A 17,230-nucleotide genomic window follows, 5' to 3' on the forward strand; every position below is an offset into this window, starting at 1 on the left:
TTGTGTGATAAATCTGGTCTAAAAAGATCTGCATTAATTAGCATTAGATCAAAGTCTCCTGCTTTTTTTTATGTTCTTCTGCTCTAGCCACATGTGGTCCACAGACTCGGCCCAGGCATATGGTTTTATTTAGCTTTGTGGAAAGGTTAAATAGGAAACTTGGATAAGAGAAAAGGCTCTGAATCTTTTTATATGATGAAATTTTGAAAGTTTCTGGGGCATTTTAAAACATACATGTAAAAACTTATCAGTCTTTCAGTTTGCAGTCTTTCTTGGCGTAGACCGATCTTGGCCGTTACACTGCGTTTGTCTCTATTGCCTGTTTAAACACGGTGGTTTGTGTAGGGCTAATTCTCTTGGATGAAAAGCCTGCACCAGACTCCTTTAGATACTGGCACCAGACAAATTGCAGAGCATTTTGTCTTTTTTTTTTTTTGATCATGTGCCTCTCGTTGGGTGTAAACAAAAATACTGAAATGAGTAAGTGTATATTGGAAAGCATTAGTGTGGTCATATAAAAGAGTTTGACTGAGACACACAAATACAAAATGACAAAGAAAAAATCTTTATTGGTTAAATTGCTTTTTCACAGATTTGATTAATGTCCGTTTTTGTTTGATTGCTCGGTTTTTCCACTGTCATGCACACCGTACGACAGCGGATTCCCATGGAATGGCATTACATCAGTGTTGTTCTGATTTAAAACCCAATATGCACTATTTACCAGATGCAAAATCTTGCCTTTAGCCACTCAACGGCCCAAACCCAAGGATTCTGTGAGAGCACTGTTAAAGTGTAGTGATTTTACGCCTCGTAGTGTGTTGTAAAATAAATTAGTTACGTGCATAACAGAGAACTTCTCGTCATTTTTGCATCAAATAACACCCTAGCCAAAATCTCAGTGCAAACACCATTGTAGCTGAAAAATCCATGAGCCTCTGCAAATGAGTACCAATACTATGATGCACAATTTGAAAAATCAAAACAAAGAATGTCCATAATGAAATTTCATCTACTGTTTGGTAGTTGTGGAGCTACGCTGGCATATATCTCTTAATATAACTGACTAAATATTAGTCCAGCTCTAAAAAAGCAGTCTTCTATCAAAAAAACTCACATTTGTGACATAGTTAGCTTGATTTACAGTACTAAAACTCTATCTCTCAAGCAGCAATGATTACATTGAGTTAAAAAGGTCATTCACTCCAAAGGTAAGACGTTAATTCTACTCATTCTAATTCAAAACTAATTCATTCCGTCTGCCCTCCACAAAGAAAAAAAGGAAAATAAAATGACAAAAAAAGAGAAAAAAAGAGAACAAAAGTTAAACCTTTCTCTCATACACTATTTAGGACAATTTCAGTAAAAATGCAGAAAAGAAAATCAAGCCGTGTACCAGTTGGTACAGCAGCTCAGTCCACACATAGACATTTTCAATCCATACCACCACCCAAAAAACAACAAATATCATCAAATAACAAAAACCGACACCACATAAATTCAAAGTTTATCAGGAAAATGACAGTCCACTGTGATTAATAAAAAAAAAAAGTATTTGCTGATGAATGTATTGCTGAAATTTGGATTATTGTCAATAAATATGCACTTGGATGGTATTAATTATGTAGACATGACCTTGAGTAGTAGTCAATCTTAATCTAGTGGTGGATATCCTGTTAATTTTTATGAATAAATAAATATTAACACCCTGTTGGACAACAGGGATTTGATGTTATGCAAACGAGTGACGTATAACCGTGTGTGTGGGGGGGGGGGCGGGGTTAGAACACAAATCTACACGTACTGTAGGAGTGCAACATGTTAAAGTGGAATCATTGTGTGTGGCATTTTAATAAACCAAATACGAACAAGCAAACAAAATCAATCACATCACCAAGGCATATTCTGGTGGGCAGAATCGAGAGGCGCCCCAGGTTTGGCCCCGCTTGTGCCCCTTTGAGCCCCCCTATAGCTGTTCGTTTGTTAGGGCATGTTAGCTCTGCTAGTTTCAACATCATTATTAATGAATAGTACCTCCAGCAGTGTGAGTAATTTTATGTCTCTGTATCGACTAGAGTCTAGAGTGAGGATCTTGTGCGGATGAAATCCCGCCCCCTCAGCACAGGAGTTGAGCGCGTCTCACTGCCTGTGTCAGTCTTTTAGCGTCGTGACGCGGCACCAAGTCGCGCGGCTAGACGTCCAGGTCGTCGGGTCTCGCTCGACTGCTCATGCGGCTGCTGGCGCGGCTGCACGGCCGGGCGTCTATCAACGCCAACGGCTGCAGCTCGTGGCCTGGCGTCAGTTTCTTGTGCTCCTGCGTGTCATCTGGGAAGTCGAAGGCCTGAGCGTGCGAATTGGAGATGGTGCTTCCGTTCTGGCCCAAGCGGTTCTGTTCTGCGCTGTAGTTGGCCCAGTTCTGCTCGTTGGCCTGCTTGTTGTAATTGCGACAAGAGTTGGTCCGCTCGCCGGTGGCTAGTTTATAGCCCGGAGGCGACATGGGCGAGAGCGGTGCGGTCGGCGAGGAGCAGCCGTTGTAGTAGGCGTACTTGGTAGTGGACAGTTCCTTCGGTGTAGGGCTCATGGTACCGGTGTGGTACTGCTGGTTCTGTTGGCCTTTCACGCGGTCCTTGATCCGTTTGAAGAGCACGTAGAAAAGCTCTATGATGTTGAGCAAAAGCGAGACGAGCGAAACCACCAGCATGAAGATAATAAAAATGGTCTTCTCCGTTGGCCGAGAGAGGAAACAGTCCACCCGATGGGGGCAGGGCGAACGCTCGCACGTGTACACGGCGGCCAGGCTGATGCCATAGATGTACCACTGGATGACCAGGAAGCCCACCTCAAAGACCGACTTGAAAATGATGGTGACTATGTAGGTGCGCAGCAGGGCGCCTTTCATCTTCACCTTGCCGTGCTCCTCTAGGCCGTGCTTGAACTTCTTGTGCTCGATCTTCTTCAGGTGGACCTCGACGTCGCCGCCGTCGTTCTGCACGGCCTTCAGCACCTCCTCTTTGCGGTTGAGCTTCTCCTCCTTGCGCATCAGGTAGAACACGTGCGCCAGGTACAGGAGTGTAGGCGTGGACACGAAGATGATCTGAAGCACCCAGAAGCGCACGTGCGAGATGGGGAATGATTTGTCGTAGCAGACGTTCTCGCAACCGGGCTGCTGGGTATTGCACTTGAAAGCCGACTGCTCGTCACCCCAGGCCGACTCCACCGCTGTTCCCAGAACTAGGATCCGGAAGATGAAGAGCACAGAGAGCCAGATCTTCCCTCCGGCCGTGGAGTAGGCCTGCACCTTGTCAAGAAGTCTTCCCAACGCACTCCAGTCACCCATCTTGAGGGAGTTCTAGCTGAAAATAGAAAAGCTCAGATGTAATAAAACGTATTCAGACACTTTTGGACACTTCGGTGACACTTGAATATGTCTGAATGTCTTTGTATTAGATGCAAAATATCAAAGTGACATCTCTGAACAAATAACACAGTGATTTTTTTCTATTATTTTTAAACAAATAGTCCATCACTTTTAGTGAATGTATGAAGTCAGTTCCCCTCAAGTTCATACCAGCATAACTGTTATAGCATAACATAAATATATATATATACACACACACATATATATATATATATATATGTCACATTTGGATTAAAAAGTCACCTGGTTTTAGTAGTTATTATGCAATGCAAAGACATTCGTACATTTTGAAGTGTGTCTTAAGCGTCCAAATACTTTTTTTTGAGGCCACTGTAGTGTATTTTTTCTGCACATGATGAAAGTGTTAGTTTCAGCACCTGCTGAGGATGTTATTATGAAAATAAGCATGACAACTGACCTCAAGATTATCATAATATAAACTACACCTGGTCTCAGAAAGCTCACATAACAAACATGTGGCTCACACACACGTAGGGGTTAGGTTTAGGGTTGTAAAGATAACTGCCAGCACTTGCTGTCTTTTGCTTTGTGAAATCAAAGTTCTCAAGCTAATGCTACCATGACAGTTTTTACAGAAAGTGAGTCATCACCTACTTAAAACATCTTAAATGCCTCTTTAACATGACTAAGAAAAGACTGACTGGGGAATTTAAAGACGCGTGTTTTTTTCGCAAGATGTTGGTCCCTTTGGTTACATCAGCAATGTTTAAATGCAAACAATAACATTCACTTGAAATCTGAATTGAATTGGGAAGCAAGTCTTTGATTAATTCCCATGTGCAGCATGGAAAATCAAATATCATAAGGAACTGTTTAAGAAGTTCTAAAGAATTTCCTGATTCATGTGGTGCAGGCATGATGAAGAGCATCTCTTCAATATCCTGGACAATTTGTGGGTCTCGTGGCACTAATAAAGTTTAAATGGGGTATGTGGAATGTATATTACGACAATTACAGTGTTAACATTTATAAGAGACATCAAGGGGGAGACATCAAGTATTTTTGTTGTTTAGACATCAAATAGTTAGAAAGTAGGCTTGTCTCTCTGTAATGTTGCATTCTACTAAATCTGTGATAGGTTTTAGTATATAGTAAAGAAGAATATGGAATATGGTAAAATTTACATGTAGGAATACTTGAGAATTACAGGTTTAAGTTTTGCTACAGAAGGGATATTTAAAGGGATAGCTCACCAAAAATGTAAATTCTGTCATCATTTACTCTACTTGAGTTGTTCCAAAGCTGTATGAATTTCTTTCCTCTGCTGAATACAAAAGAAGATATTTTTGAAGAATGTTGAAACCAAACAGTTGACGGGCCCCATTGACTTCCATAGTATGTATATTTTTTTTCATTCTATGGAAGTCAATGGGGCCCGTCAGATGTTTGGTTACTGACATTCTTCAGAATATCTTCTTTTGTGTTCAGCAGAAGAAAGAAATTCATACAGGTTTGGAACAACTTGAGGGTGAGTAAATGATGACAGAATTTTCATTTGTGGGTGAACTATCTTTTTAACATTGTAATACGGGACTGAACAGCGCCCTCTAGGCTACAGCGCGTTCACGACGCAAGCGAAACTTCGTTTTTCACCAGAAAGTCGTATTAGAGTTGTAAAAAAAACAAAGACAGGAAAAAATAAAAGTTGTTTTCCATTTATTCTATAAGAAAAATAGCTGTTATAATTTGTTCCAATTAAATTCATGTATTTGATTCCTGCTTACATTTTTCTTCAAAACTTATTCCAGACACAAAGTTTTTGAAGTTTCTATTATTTCCTTTTTGTTTTAATTACTGAAATGTCTATTAAATGTCTTGTTTCTACCGAACATGTCCTCCACAACAGACGTGAATAAATACTAAACTAAACCTAAATATGATAGGCTATAATAATGAACCATATATGATTATAATATCTTATATGGCGATTCATATCATTTCATAAACTTCTAAACTCACTGAAAAGTTTTTCAAAATCAAATAAAATATGACAAAAGCCTTTTAAAATGATTAAATTAATTCTTTAAAAGTAACTTTCCACTGTGATGCTCAGTTATGAATATTAGTGCTGCTATGGGAAAAAAAAAAAACTAAGTTTTTAAAAGTTGAAAGACTTTCTGTAAAAACTTACCTAGATAGAAGTAAAGAGAGGAGAGCCCTGTAGGGACTTACTCCGTCACCTCTGAAGACCAGTCACCAAATCCAAGTAAGCGACTATGGAGAAACTGAGGCACACTTGTCAAACTTTCCCTGCTTATAAGAGACTCGGAGGGAAGAAAGTGGAAAGCAGACGCACAAAGTTTGGCAAAGTCACGTGACTGCTACGTCAGATTTTTTGGGTCCTCCTCATACACTCTCGCTTGATGGGTTTCTTCAACTCAAACGAACAAATATTTCGCTCGAAAACTTTATGAAATTGACGAGAATTTAACAATTCACAAACAGTTATGTATTATAAGAAAGTGATCTGTAAATCAGAATGGTAGAACGTTTTTGATTATGAACAGTAGCCTATATATATATATATATATATATATATATATATATATATATATATAGGCTATATGTGTGTGTGTGTGTGTGTGTGTGTGTGTGTATAATTTTTTTTTAATAATAATAGTTTAATAGCTCAATAGCTGAATCCCCGTCTTTATAAGACAATAATTAAATACACAGTCGTTTTCATGTACACATTTATCTCCCATTTATTATTGGTGTATAAAAAACTTGGTTAAACCAAGTCCTTCTAGTTGAAAAATAAAATAAAAAAGGCTGTAGAAACTATAGAAACGGACAAAAAAAACAAACAAAAAAACACTGGCCTTAGTGACAGAAGTAAGGCGTTAGTGAATGCAACTCAAGAAGATTACAGCGCCATCTAGTGTTCAGTTAGCAAAAGTTAATTAACAATAACAAATAAATCATAGGCTAAGTTCATAGGCATAATTTATTATATTCATATTTCTGAATATGAAGTTGATTATATTAGCTATATGTATTTTCCTACAAGTGTTCCTAGAAATAGGTGCTAGAACTTGCCTTATAGCTCAGTTTTGGCTCCATCAAGACTGCCTTTTCTTTGACCGCACCTGTTCATAAAGGCCATGTTTAACTCATTGTGTCTCATTCCATCAACAGCACTGGGTTCTACCATAAAAGGTGAAGGATAATGGGAATTTCCAGCATACATTTCATTCTTATATTTCTTATTCCTCCCACTTATCCTCTTACAAAGCAAATAGAATATTTCTAGAACATTTAAGGCCAGAGACACACAAGCCACCACCAGCATGAAGATAATGAAGATGGTTTTCTCTGTGGGTCTAGACATGAAACACTCTGTCATCACCGTACAGGGCAAAATCTTACAGTTGAACTTGTGCTCCATGATAAATCCAAACAGATAATACTGTCCAACGATGAAAGCCACCTCTAAAATGATCTTTGCAAACAGCTGGGTCAAGTAGCTACCCAGCATGTTTCCTTTGATTGCAACCTTCCCGTTTGCGTCTGTATATTTTGGCTGCTTCGACATCGGGTTCCTTTTCAGCTCCTCTCTCAATTTTTTCTCTTGGTGGATGACGTGTACCACGTGGCCCAGGTACAGCAAAGTCGGAGTGGAAATGAAGATGATCTGCATGACCCAGAAGCGAATATGCGAGATGGGGAACTTCCAGTCGTAACACACGTTCTCGCAACCAGGAGTGTTGGTGTTGCATATTAAGTTGGATCTCTCGTCACCCCACACGCTCTCCGCCGCCGTTCCCAACACCAGGATCCTGAAGATGAAAAGGACGACCATCCATATCTTGCCGATGACAGTGGAGTGGGACTGTACTTTGTCCAGTAAAGCTGAGAGAAATCCCCAATCTCCCATGATTGGTTGCTCAGGGCTTCCCTGGAGGATAGATAGGATATTTACACTAAATTATACACAATTAGTTTTTATAGGAATACATGGTGATCATCACAGATAGGAATTGGAGGTTAGCAGAGTGAAATCAAGTAAATTAGGCCGTTTTTTGATCAAAGTTTTTTACTCTTCATTTATTAGTGTGTACACTTCATAAACCAAACACTGAAAAATGGCATTTCGTACTCAGTTTTTTTGTCTTGTTTCCCATCAAGATGCATTTACTAGATTAATTATTGAGTTACTAGAACTAAATTGAGTTTTTGCTTCCTGTTACCCTCAAATCTACCAACATTTTTTTACCCACTGGGGTCAATTTGATTAGATTTTTTATTTTTTTTTTCAAATGTTTGAGTCAGGTACTTTATGTTTCTTTGTTGACTACTTAAATATCCCTTTAAATAAAACACCACCAACCAACAATTTTGATGCAAAGATGATGGCTGCACATCTTTCTCTTTGGAGGAAACCATTGCTAACAGAAGAACACGATGATTGGAAGAACTTCTTCCATCCTTTTATAGTCATCATGTGCTGATGATATGATTAGTAAAATTATTTTAGCTGGTCATTTGGTGCCAAGGACAAAGACAGTGAAATTTGGGGTTTTGTGATAAAGCTTTTTGCAAATATGTACAGTAAAATGCCTCTGATCACTCTGCACAATAATCTAGAAAAATGTGAATCAATTTCATAACAATTAAAGCAGCAAACTTTTCAAATTTGGCCACAGCTGTACTCTGTCATTCAAGTGGGAAGTGGGACCATAATAACGTTCCATTCTTGGAAGGTAATTTATCTGCTAGACAACATGAGGGTCAACACTAGGAGTCTCGTGCTCATCTGAGGAGGATGCCTCATAATCAGGGCCTTCCTCTATCTCAGACACATTCTCCTCTGTCACTGTCACTTTCAAAGAACTATGACAAAATCTAATTGACAGAAAACCTTTGCTTAGAGATCATTTTCAATTGAGAGGGAGCATAAAGAGAGAGCTCACAGAGCACAAAGAGAAATGGTTTATAAGGCTTCTGTGGATTTGTTTCTCCCCTATATTATCTTTTCCCCTCCTCCACGGCACAAAATATCAAAGTTCTTGCAAGAATTATGTTTTCCCTTCCCTGGAAATATATAATTGGCACTGGAAATATCTAATTTCTTGTGAGAATTATGATTCACCCCTCCACTATATCCACTAACTATCAGTGGTTCTCACACACTTCAGGTAGACTTATATGGTAATGTTAGGTTAGGGCCCTAAAGCAGAGGGAAGTTTTTTGATCATAAAATCTCAAGTTATAATGACCTCAATAGTATCCAAAACAACCAAAACAAATGTGGGATTTGTGAAAAAAAAAAAAAAAAAATATATATATATATATATATTTCGTATATGTTTTATACAGCAAAATGAGCCTGGGGTCAAATTGACCCCAAAGAACACCGATGCTAAAATGTGTACAGAACACTGAAAACATATCATCATGTTAACTTTATGTTTACCCAGTTGTCCCCATTAAATTAGGAAAATAATTTAAATATGAAGCAAAAATGTTTTTGTTAATTATGTATTTAGAGACGTTAAACACTGAATGTGGTCAAATCGACCCCAAAGGTAATAGGAGGGTTTAAAAACAAGCAAAATGATCTGCCAGTGGGGTAAGAAAAATATTTTTGCTTCTGTTTGAATTCAGATTAGTTTTCTGACCCCATTGGCAGATATTTTTGCAGATTAATGCAAAATGAATGTCCCCTCCCCCCCTAGTAAATCTGAATGTTACAAGAGAACAACAGCGACTGAGATTTTTACAACACATTGGACATTTTGCTGTAATGTTCTCACTTCCCAAAAATCTTTCCAGTTTATTTAAAGCATTTGCATTTAAACCATTATAGAAATGTCATACTCACCAAATTAAATGGGCAAGAAAAAACGTTGTGCCTTGTAAGCTCAGAGTATTTGTTGCCAACCTGTAGACATATAAAATCATACATTTTAGGACACAACTTTTTGTCTGAAAGCTTTGAGGGAAAGTTATTTCCTAGTTATGTTTCTAGAATGTTTCCTGTTTCCTTATATATATATATATATATATATATATATATATATATATATATATATATATATATATATATATATATATATATATATTAGAAATGTTTTATGAACGATATTCAAAATATATTTAACACTTTATATTCGGTGTCTTTAACTGCTATGTACTTGCAGCAACAACAAAAAAAAGTACAACATGCTGTATAGCAAAACACTTTTGCTATTGAAGTGGGATACGGGTAGGTTAGGGACAGGTTTGGTGTTTAAAGGTATGGAAATTATAGAGGTAATTACTGTTGTAATTACATCTATAATTACAACAGTGTAATAGATGTAATTACAGAAATTAATTACAGATGTAACTACATGCAGGTAATCATAATAATAAAAGTACTATCACTGTAAATAAAGTTGCTGCCTTAAACTTTTAAAGCTACAATATGTAAGATTTTTTGGTTACACTTTATTTTAAGGTGTCATTGTTACAGTGTAATTAAGTACTGAGTAATATTAATTAACTACATGTACTAGGGTTAGGGTAGGATTAGGATTTGGTTGAGGGTTAGTTGCATGTAATTATGTATAATTTACTGTTATTACTATGGTAAGTACATGTAACATATGTAACAAGGACACTCTAAAATAAAGTGTTACCGATTTTTGTTATAAAATATCCAAAAATCACTTGCACAGTGTGATAGATTTCCTGCAGTTGTGTACTTACAATATCCCAAAAGTTCCCAAAGATTTTTTAATTTCAGAGAAATTCCCATTTTAAATAATGCCTCGTCCCTATTCACTTGTCACCTGTCAATGACGTAATATCCGCGTTATCCCTGGTTTCCGCTCGTACTGCCATAGTAACCATGGCGACAGACGTGGACAACTGCGTTACGTCTAACAAAAACGCTCACGCTGTTGTTGTTTCGTTCAAACATTATCATGGCAAGCAGACTTTGGGACAAAAGGAGAACTAAAACGAGGATCTATATCAGCATGGCGTTTTCGAAATGCCGAGAGCTCCAAGTCCATGACAAACTTTGACTTGACAGAGACGCCGCTCCTGCATGCACTTTATTAGACAGGTGAGCAAATGTACATTAAACAAATCAATGTTATATAGCTGAACATGATGAAATGTTAGAATATGATCACTATGTTATTCTAATGTTGATCTAGCTTACTGCTAGTCTCATTCAGACAAACTAACACATGGAATAACATTATTACTTTCAACACACTCAAATGCAGTTTAGTGTGATAGTGTAGACCAAGTGAAACAAGTTCCTCACAAGTTTAATTCGTCTAATAAACTGACCTGTGTAGTAGTAATAAAGCACTTGCGGATAGTTCGGTAGAATGAAATGTCCTTATTCCTTTATATCCGCGGGACTATCCGCTGATATCTGTCTCTCATTAGCAATCGCGCCCTGCTTCATACCACACTAAAAAAATGAATGTATTCACTCATCCATAAACATTATTAGATCCTTCGGCATGATGGCAAGTTTCATAATTCCGCTTATGCGTCATCAACCTACGCCTTTGTTATTGTAAGAGGTTAGCGACCCCTAGCAGCGAAAAAAATTACATATTGTAGCTTTAAGTACAGTCAACCTGGATGTTTAAGTAATTTAAACTTAAATTACATCAAACTGTCTTAAAAAATTAGTTGTTCTTGTATAACTTATAAAAAGAGTTGAAAATTGCTTAACTTATTTTGATGAGTAAAAACATACGGTCATCACTTTTTTTTTTACAGTGTATGTAACCTGTATGTACCTAATAAGTGCATTGTATCAAATGATTTATTTAAATGTTAGTTAAAGACACCTAATATAAAGTGGGTCCAAATAGTTAACAATAACTATCTTGTTAATTATTTAAATATATTTTATATTAAATTAATAAATTGAATATGTAACTGTTAAAATCATACTCCAACAAATCCCAAAATATTCTTACCTGAATGAAGGGTCCAAATGGTAATTTCCCGTAAAGCAACAACTACTACTAATGATTGTAAAAAATATATTTTTTTTAAATCACTCGCAAGTATGTATTTAAATCATCTTATTTTCTTATTCAGTTTGTTGAGATTTAAAGACTATTCTACAATAAAACATCTGTATCTTTATGAAATACCGGTCCCTTTCGATGAGGTCAGACAGGATTCAGTCATTCATCTTTTACCCGTAATATGTGATTTGCCTATATCTGAAGGAACGCTGAAAGCTCCACCCAACTCTATGATAAAGAAAACCAGTTTTAACCAGTCTTTTTTCACTTCTTTATTTCTGTTCTTCTTAGTAGTCCAATCATCAGTCTAGTTGCCATGATGCAGTTTAGTTGCATCACACTTTCACACATTAGCGAAATTTGTCTGAATCATCAGCTTTGAATATGTTGCGAGGTGGAAACAACATCTATGTGATGGTGGTGTGGTGTAGTGGCTAAAGATCAGGGCTGGTTATGTGCTGGGTTTGAGCCCTTATAAGAAATGACAATCACTGCTCTGTCTTTGACTTAAGCACTGATTGTTCCAGAGGGATTGTCCCTATAAGAAAGTACACAAGTTTCAGCCTAATGAATAGCCTACAATGAAACAATATTTGGTAACACTTTATTGTACAGTGTCCTTGTAACACGTTACATGTAGTTACTATAGTAATTATTGTGCATAATTACACACAACAAAACTAAACCACACCCTAATCCTAAATCAAGTGAAGTCAAGTTACCTTTATTTAGTGCTTTACAGATTGTTTCAAAGCAGCTTTACAGTGATAACAAGGAAATTATTCAATGACGTAAACAGAGTTAATTTCAGCTGCAGCTCTAAAATAAAACAGTGTCATTGTTCAGCTGAAGTCAGTTTAATGTTTATTCAGTTTCGTGGTAAAGAACATCAATTATTAAATGAGTTCATTTCATCTATAAAGCAGTTCTGCAGAAAACAGTGATGTCATCGTCCAGCTTCAGTTTTTATCCAATAGTATCAGCTTAGTCAGAACAATATTATTGTTGAAGTTTCCCCAACTAAGCAACAGTGTCGACAGTGGCAAGGAACCCAAACTCCATCAGGTGACAGAATAGAGCCTTGGGAGAAACCAGGCTCGCTCTTTCTATGAAAGAACATGGTGTGATTATGATTCAGGCAGCATCACAAGTCAGAAATCAGATTGTGGATCGGTAGCATTAACCCTAACCCTAGGTACATGTAGTTCATTATTATTACTCAGTACATGTATAATTACACTGTTAAAACAGTTTTGGCAGACATTAATAAAGCTTGATGAAAACTTGCACACACACAAAAAAACATATTTACCCTAATCTCAAGCTCTTCACTGACACTGTTGTCTCCTTGGTAAATAAGTACATTGACTTTTAAGACAATTTCTGACAAAATTGTTAGATGTGCTGGAAAGGCGTCACAACTAAGGAACGGTCATTATTTGTGTAAAAAATTATGTTTTTTTATTTATTTATTTATAATTTATTTATGATTATTTCCCACTTTGTTTAGATAATTGTAGTTTTTATGGAATATTATTGTATGATGGATGACCGATTTAAACTTTATGTATTTAAAGTCATAGTAAAAGGTTTAAAAATAACTTTTATATAATAGGAAAAAGCTTAGTTTTAATAAGAATCAACCCAAGATTTAAAAGTTCTTTGTCGTTGAAAAAACTCTAGCCATATCCTAATTTCCTAATCTGAAACAAGCGAATATAAAACATATAATATAATATAAAACACGAATCCCAATTTGAATGCATGAAATGAGGATGGATGGATGGATGGATGGATGGATGGATAGATAGATGATAGATAATTCTCTGTATAAATCACAGATTGACCCTGACAACCTTTAACACTTGACAATTTATTTTCAAGTAAAGCCTTGTGTAATCTCCCACTAAAAAGGAGTTTTATTTCTCAAGGATTTGCATTTTTGTTTAATTATGTGTAATTGTGGGAGAGAGATCTGCGGACAGTCATCCTGACAATGAACTTGAGTCATCTCTGCTTATAAAACATGGACACGGACACTTTTCATGTCATACGTGACTGAGATCCAAAAAAGGGGGCAACTGAGGGACAGCAAACATTTGAACTGACATTTAAACTGATAACTCAATAACAAAGATATTTTACACCCAAGACCTGAGAAACTTCACCATAGATTTGAACTTAAACCCTAAGTGATCAAAAGAAATATTGTCTCAGGTCCTGACAGAAAAGTCATCTTGCAGTGACAGATTAACTAAGCCCACACTGTTAGACTTTTCTGTAATTTCTACAGTTATTTACTTTAAATCCCCCAGTATTATACTGCTATTTCTCTTTACAGTAAATAACTGTTTCCCATTGCATCATGGGAATTTTCTGTGACGTCTAACACCACATACAGAGACTTACTGTATTTTTTAAATTTGCTGTATACTACTGTATTTGTCTAACACCACATACAGAGACTTACTGTATTTTTTTTATTTGCTGTATACTACTGTATTTGTCTAACACCACATACAGAGACTTACTGTATTTTTTAAATTTGCTGTATACTGTATTTGACGTAACGGCCTCTCTGGCTGGCACCATTCCATCGTGCTTTTTATTTCCTAATTTTTGCCTTACACCACGTGTCTACAACGCTATAACAGTCAGAGGATATTGGACACATTGAAGCGACCGGGCCGGACCATTAATGCAAAATGTAAACCTGTTTGTCCCTTGCCAGAAATAGCGCGAGCGCTTGGACTCGTAACGTTACCGTCCGTACGTCCGAAATATAACGGCGCATCACTATAGGCTACACTGTCTGGGATTTGTCGTGTCTCGCCGGAGCATCCAGTGTAATATCACTGGGACTGTCTTTTGCTGGACCGCGCCGTTCGTGTCTGGCCCGGGGAAGAGACGGAATTCACTTCACCGAGAGAGACCAGCAAGCAAGGTAAAAAAAAAACATTCTGTGTGTTGACAGGAATGTGTCCAGTTATAACCTGTTATACTCGTCAACATGGCGGTAACGAACTTTACCACAGTAAACTGCGCTAACGTTTCATTTTACACACTTTTAAAACACGCCAACAAGCAACGCTTAGTTTACATTAACAATAAATTAACTATGTGAAATTCTGTTTTGGTTGTAGATAATGTTGGCCTACTGATGAGAAAATAACATTGTATGTTAGCTAACGTTAATTTTTATTTGGCTAGCTGCCACCTTTCTAGTTTTAGCATTAGTTTGTAAACTATAACATATTATATTTTTTTTATTTTTTTTATGGAATTTATTATTTACTTCCATTTTTGTATGTGTTTAAAGGCAACTGCAACAAAGCGCCAATTCGCGCCAGTGACTTCTAGCAAGATTCCGGAGATAAGTTAACGTTAGGCCATTTGTGATATATTTTGACATAAGTTTGCTGAAATGATTAGCAATATGTTATAAGTGCTTTGGAGCCACTGGTGCAGACTAGGTAGCATACAATATCTTATAAAATCTCTATAAAATTGGCTAACTTTATATCAAATAAGTGACCTTTGCATCATGTCTAACTTTATTACACAGCAAATGAACCAATCAGAAGATGGACCATTTTCTATGTTCTGTCTCACCAGATTAAATGTATCCAGGTAAGCACTGCACTAAAACTCTCACTAATTCATTCATACCAAATCTAGCATTCTAAACAACTTAAGTTTATATTTTTGCATTATTTTGATATTTTATTAGGCAGAAGACTCTCTACCATTGCAGTCCCACCTGAACAGGAAGGTCCTAACATCAGCGCACAGGTGGGTTAACTACTGTAGGAAGGAGAACGGTCATCACTCAGTGATTTCTTGCATGTCTTAATGTATATTTGTCTCAGACAGGGACCCCTTCACTGCAGATGAGCTGAAATGGGCTAAATCATCGATGTCAGTCTTTCTCTCTATGGATCTCAGCATTTTTGGACAGAATTTAGGATTTGTAAGTATTAAAATTTAATCTGGAATAATTTAATTTAGTTCAGTTGAAATGTTTGAATATGCTATTGCCAAAGCTGTTTACAAATATATATTCTTAAGTTATTGTAAACATAATAATAAAAATGTAAAAAAAGGAGGTTAAAAATATTTTGACACTAATATTTATTTCTCTCTCTCTCTCTCTCTCTCTTACAGTATATAGTGTTGGAACCAGGCTCTCCTCTGAAGGACTAAGTACATTTGTGTTTGTGGACACGCACACAGATCAGGGAACATTCTGATGTTGTCAGTCAAGTTCTGAACAGGAACCAATCTTTGGAGAAGTTCATTTATTCGCAAAGGTGGACAAAAACATTGTGTTGGCTTTTTAAAGATTATTTTGATGATGATTTTTACTCGTAGAAGTAGAAGTAGACTGAGGGGTAGACAGTCAGACATTGATAATAATAAGAAATGTTTCTTGAGAATCAAATAGACTTCAAAAACATTAAGACACTTAAATAGTTCTTTTGGCCACCAGTGTACATGAATCCAACACATTTTTGGAAATAAGTGAAATTATTTTGAAGGTGGGGTTATGTGTCATGTATTGTGAAAAGAACTGTGTTTTTTCCTGTGTTGGACATTTTCTTTTTGACTGCTTAAAAATGTATTTATATTCTGCAGTTTTATGAATGTAATGGTTGATATTTCATTATAATACTTGTATAAGCTAAACAACCAATGACTCTACATTCATTTTGTCAAATGCTAACGTTTTGTTTATGATTTTATGTATGTTTTTAACAATGTGTGCAGTGAAGGACAGCACATAATGTTTTAATTTAACACGTCTACACATCTTTGTGCTAACCTTTCTGACATATTTACTTTGTTAAAATCATTAACACAATGAATGAGTTAAAATTAACACAAAAAAACGTTGTCCCTAAACTCACCCATTAATGTGTAAAAATTCCACACATCATTTCCAGCATTGGCAGACTGTATATTTTGTGATATATATGAAATGTTTTAAATAAAAATATGGTATTTTGTAATAACTTTGTCTAATTGGTTTGTATGTTAGTAGTATTTATGTAGGATAAAAATAAAATTAATTATATATAAAAATTATTAAATCTAATTTAGTACAAATAAAAAATAATTACAGTAGTGTACTGATTAGCTTCGTTTTTACAGTAATGCACTGTATTACACAATTACAGTACCATACTGTAAAACTGAAACCGGTAATGTACTGTAAATCTTAAGTAAGTTACTGTAAAAAACCCTCGAAAAATCTAACAGTGCAAATTGATGAATGGACCCTAACATTTTCTCTTATTGCCATGTGAGGACAGGAAATTTCATAAGAGCAGGATCAGCGAATTACGTCAAACTCAACATTTTAGAGAACACATGCTTACTACCGCTTAACAGCTTCAACCACCCCCATATTGTGATGTCAGATCATTAAACTGTGGACTGAAAACCAAATATTACAAATATAAGAACAAATCCTTTCAAACCGATACATAAGAATGATATATCAACATTGGTTTAGGGATAACGATGTGGTAAAAAAGAGTTTAAAGAAACCTTAAGATGGGGGGGGATAGAAAACAGAAGTAAAGAAGTTTTGCTTCCTAAAATGGCTGTTGTTTTATATAGACATTTGATCACTTGAAGCTGCACTGGTCTCTGTTTTGTATGGTGATCTAGTTGGCACTTGGTTCCTTACCAAATGCTAGCCTGTATGTGTGACAATTAGTAGGCTAGGCTAAGATGATTTTACGATTCTTACTTAACATTTTCGATTCATTCTAGTGAATCTGTTTGTCTTAAACGGTCC

General features: G+C 36.3%; 2 protein-coding genes and 1 long non-coding RNA gene across 4 annotated transcripts; 1 reads left to right on the forward strand and 2 right to left on the reverse strand.

Annotated features, from left to right (window-relative positions):
• Positions 1-549: 549 nt before the first annotated feature.
• Positions 550-5,711, reverse strand: gja1b (gap junction protein alpha 1b). Its single transcript, XM_084090536.1, has 2 exons — positions 5,571-5,711; positions 550-3,353 (listed from the first exon to the last, which is right to left on the reverse strand). Exon 2 carries the CDS (start codon positions 3,335-3,337, stop codon positions 2,192-2,194), a length of 1,146 nt encoding a protein of 381 aa, XP_083946662.1. The 5' UTR covers positions 3,338-3,353; positions 5,571-5,711; the 3' UTR covers positions 550-2,191.
• A 407-nt stretch (positions 5,712-6,118) lies between these two features.
• gja13.2 (gap junction protein alpha 13.2) lies at positions 6,119-11,613 on the reverse strand. The gene is made up of 3 exons (XM_084090705.1): positions 11,374-11,613; positions 9,264-9,323; positions 6,119-7,337 (listed from the first exon to the last, which is right to left on the reverse strand). The coding sequence occupies exon 3, from the start codon at positions 7,314-7,316 to the stop codon at positions 6,480-6,482; it is 837 nt and encodes a 278-aa protein (XP_083946831.1). The 5' UTR covers positions 7,317-7,337; positions 9,264-9,323; positions 11,374-11,613; the 3' UTR covers positions 6,119-6,479.
• Positions 11,614-14,703: 3,090 nt separating this feature from the next.
• Positions 14,704-16,430, forward strand: LOC311068327. 2 transcript variants are annotated; one of them, XR_014603365.1, is made up of 4 exons: positions 14,704-15,057; positions 15,158-15,219; positions 15,297-15,397; positions 15,592-16,430. It is a non-coding gene; the product is annotated as an uncharacterized lncRNA (long non-coding RNA). The 2 variants fall into 2 exon arrangements; XR_014603366.1 differs by having other exon boundaries at positions 15,301-15,397.
• Positions 16,431-17,230: the final 800 nt, after the last annotated feature.

This window comes from Abramis brama, assembly GCF_963993115.1.
Source record: "Abramis brama genome assembly, chromosome: 18".
NCBI classification, from domain to species: Eukaryota; Metazoa; Chordata; class Actinopteri; order Cypriniformes; family Leuciscidae; genus Abramis; species Abramis brama.

Excerpts from the sequence above, each read along its gene's own strand:
- gja13.2 (XM_084090705.1), bottom strand. The coding sequence starts at position 7,316 with ATGGGAGATTGGGGATTTCTCTCAGCTTTACTGGACAAAGTACAGTCC.
- gja1b (XM_084090536.1), bottom strand. The coding sequence starts at position 3,337 with ATGGGTGACTGGAGTGCGTTGGGAAGACTTCTTGACAAGGTGCAGGCC.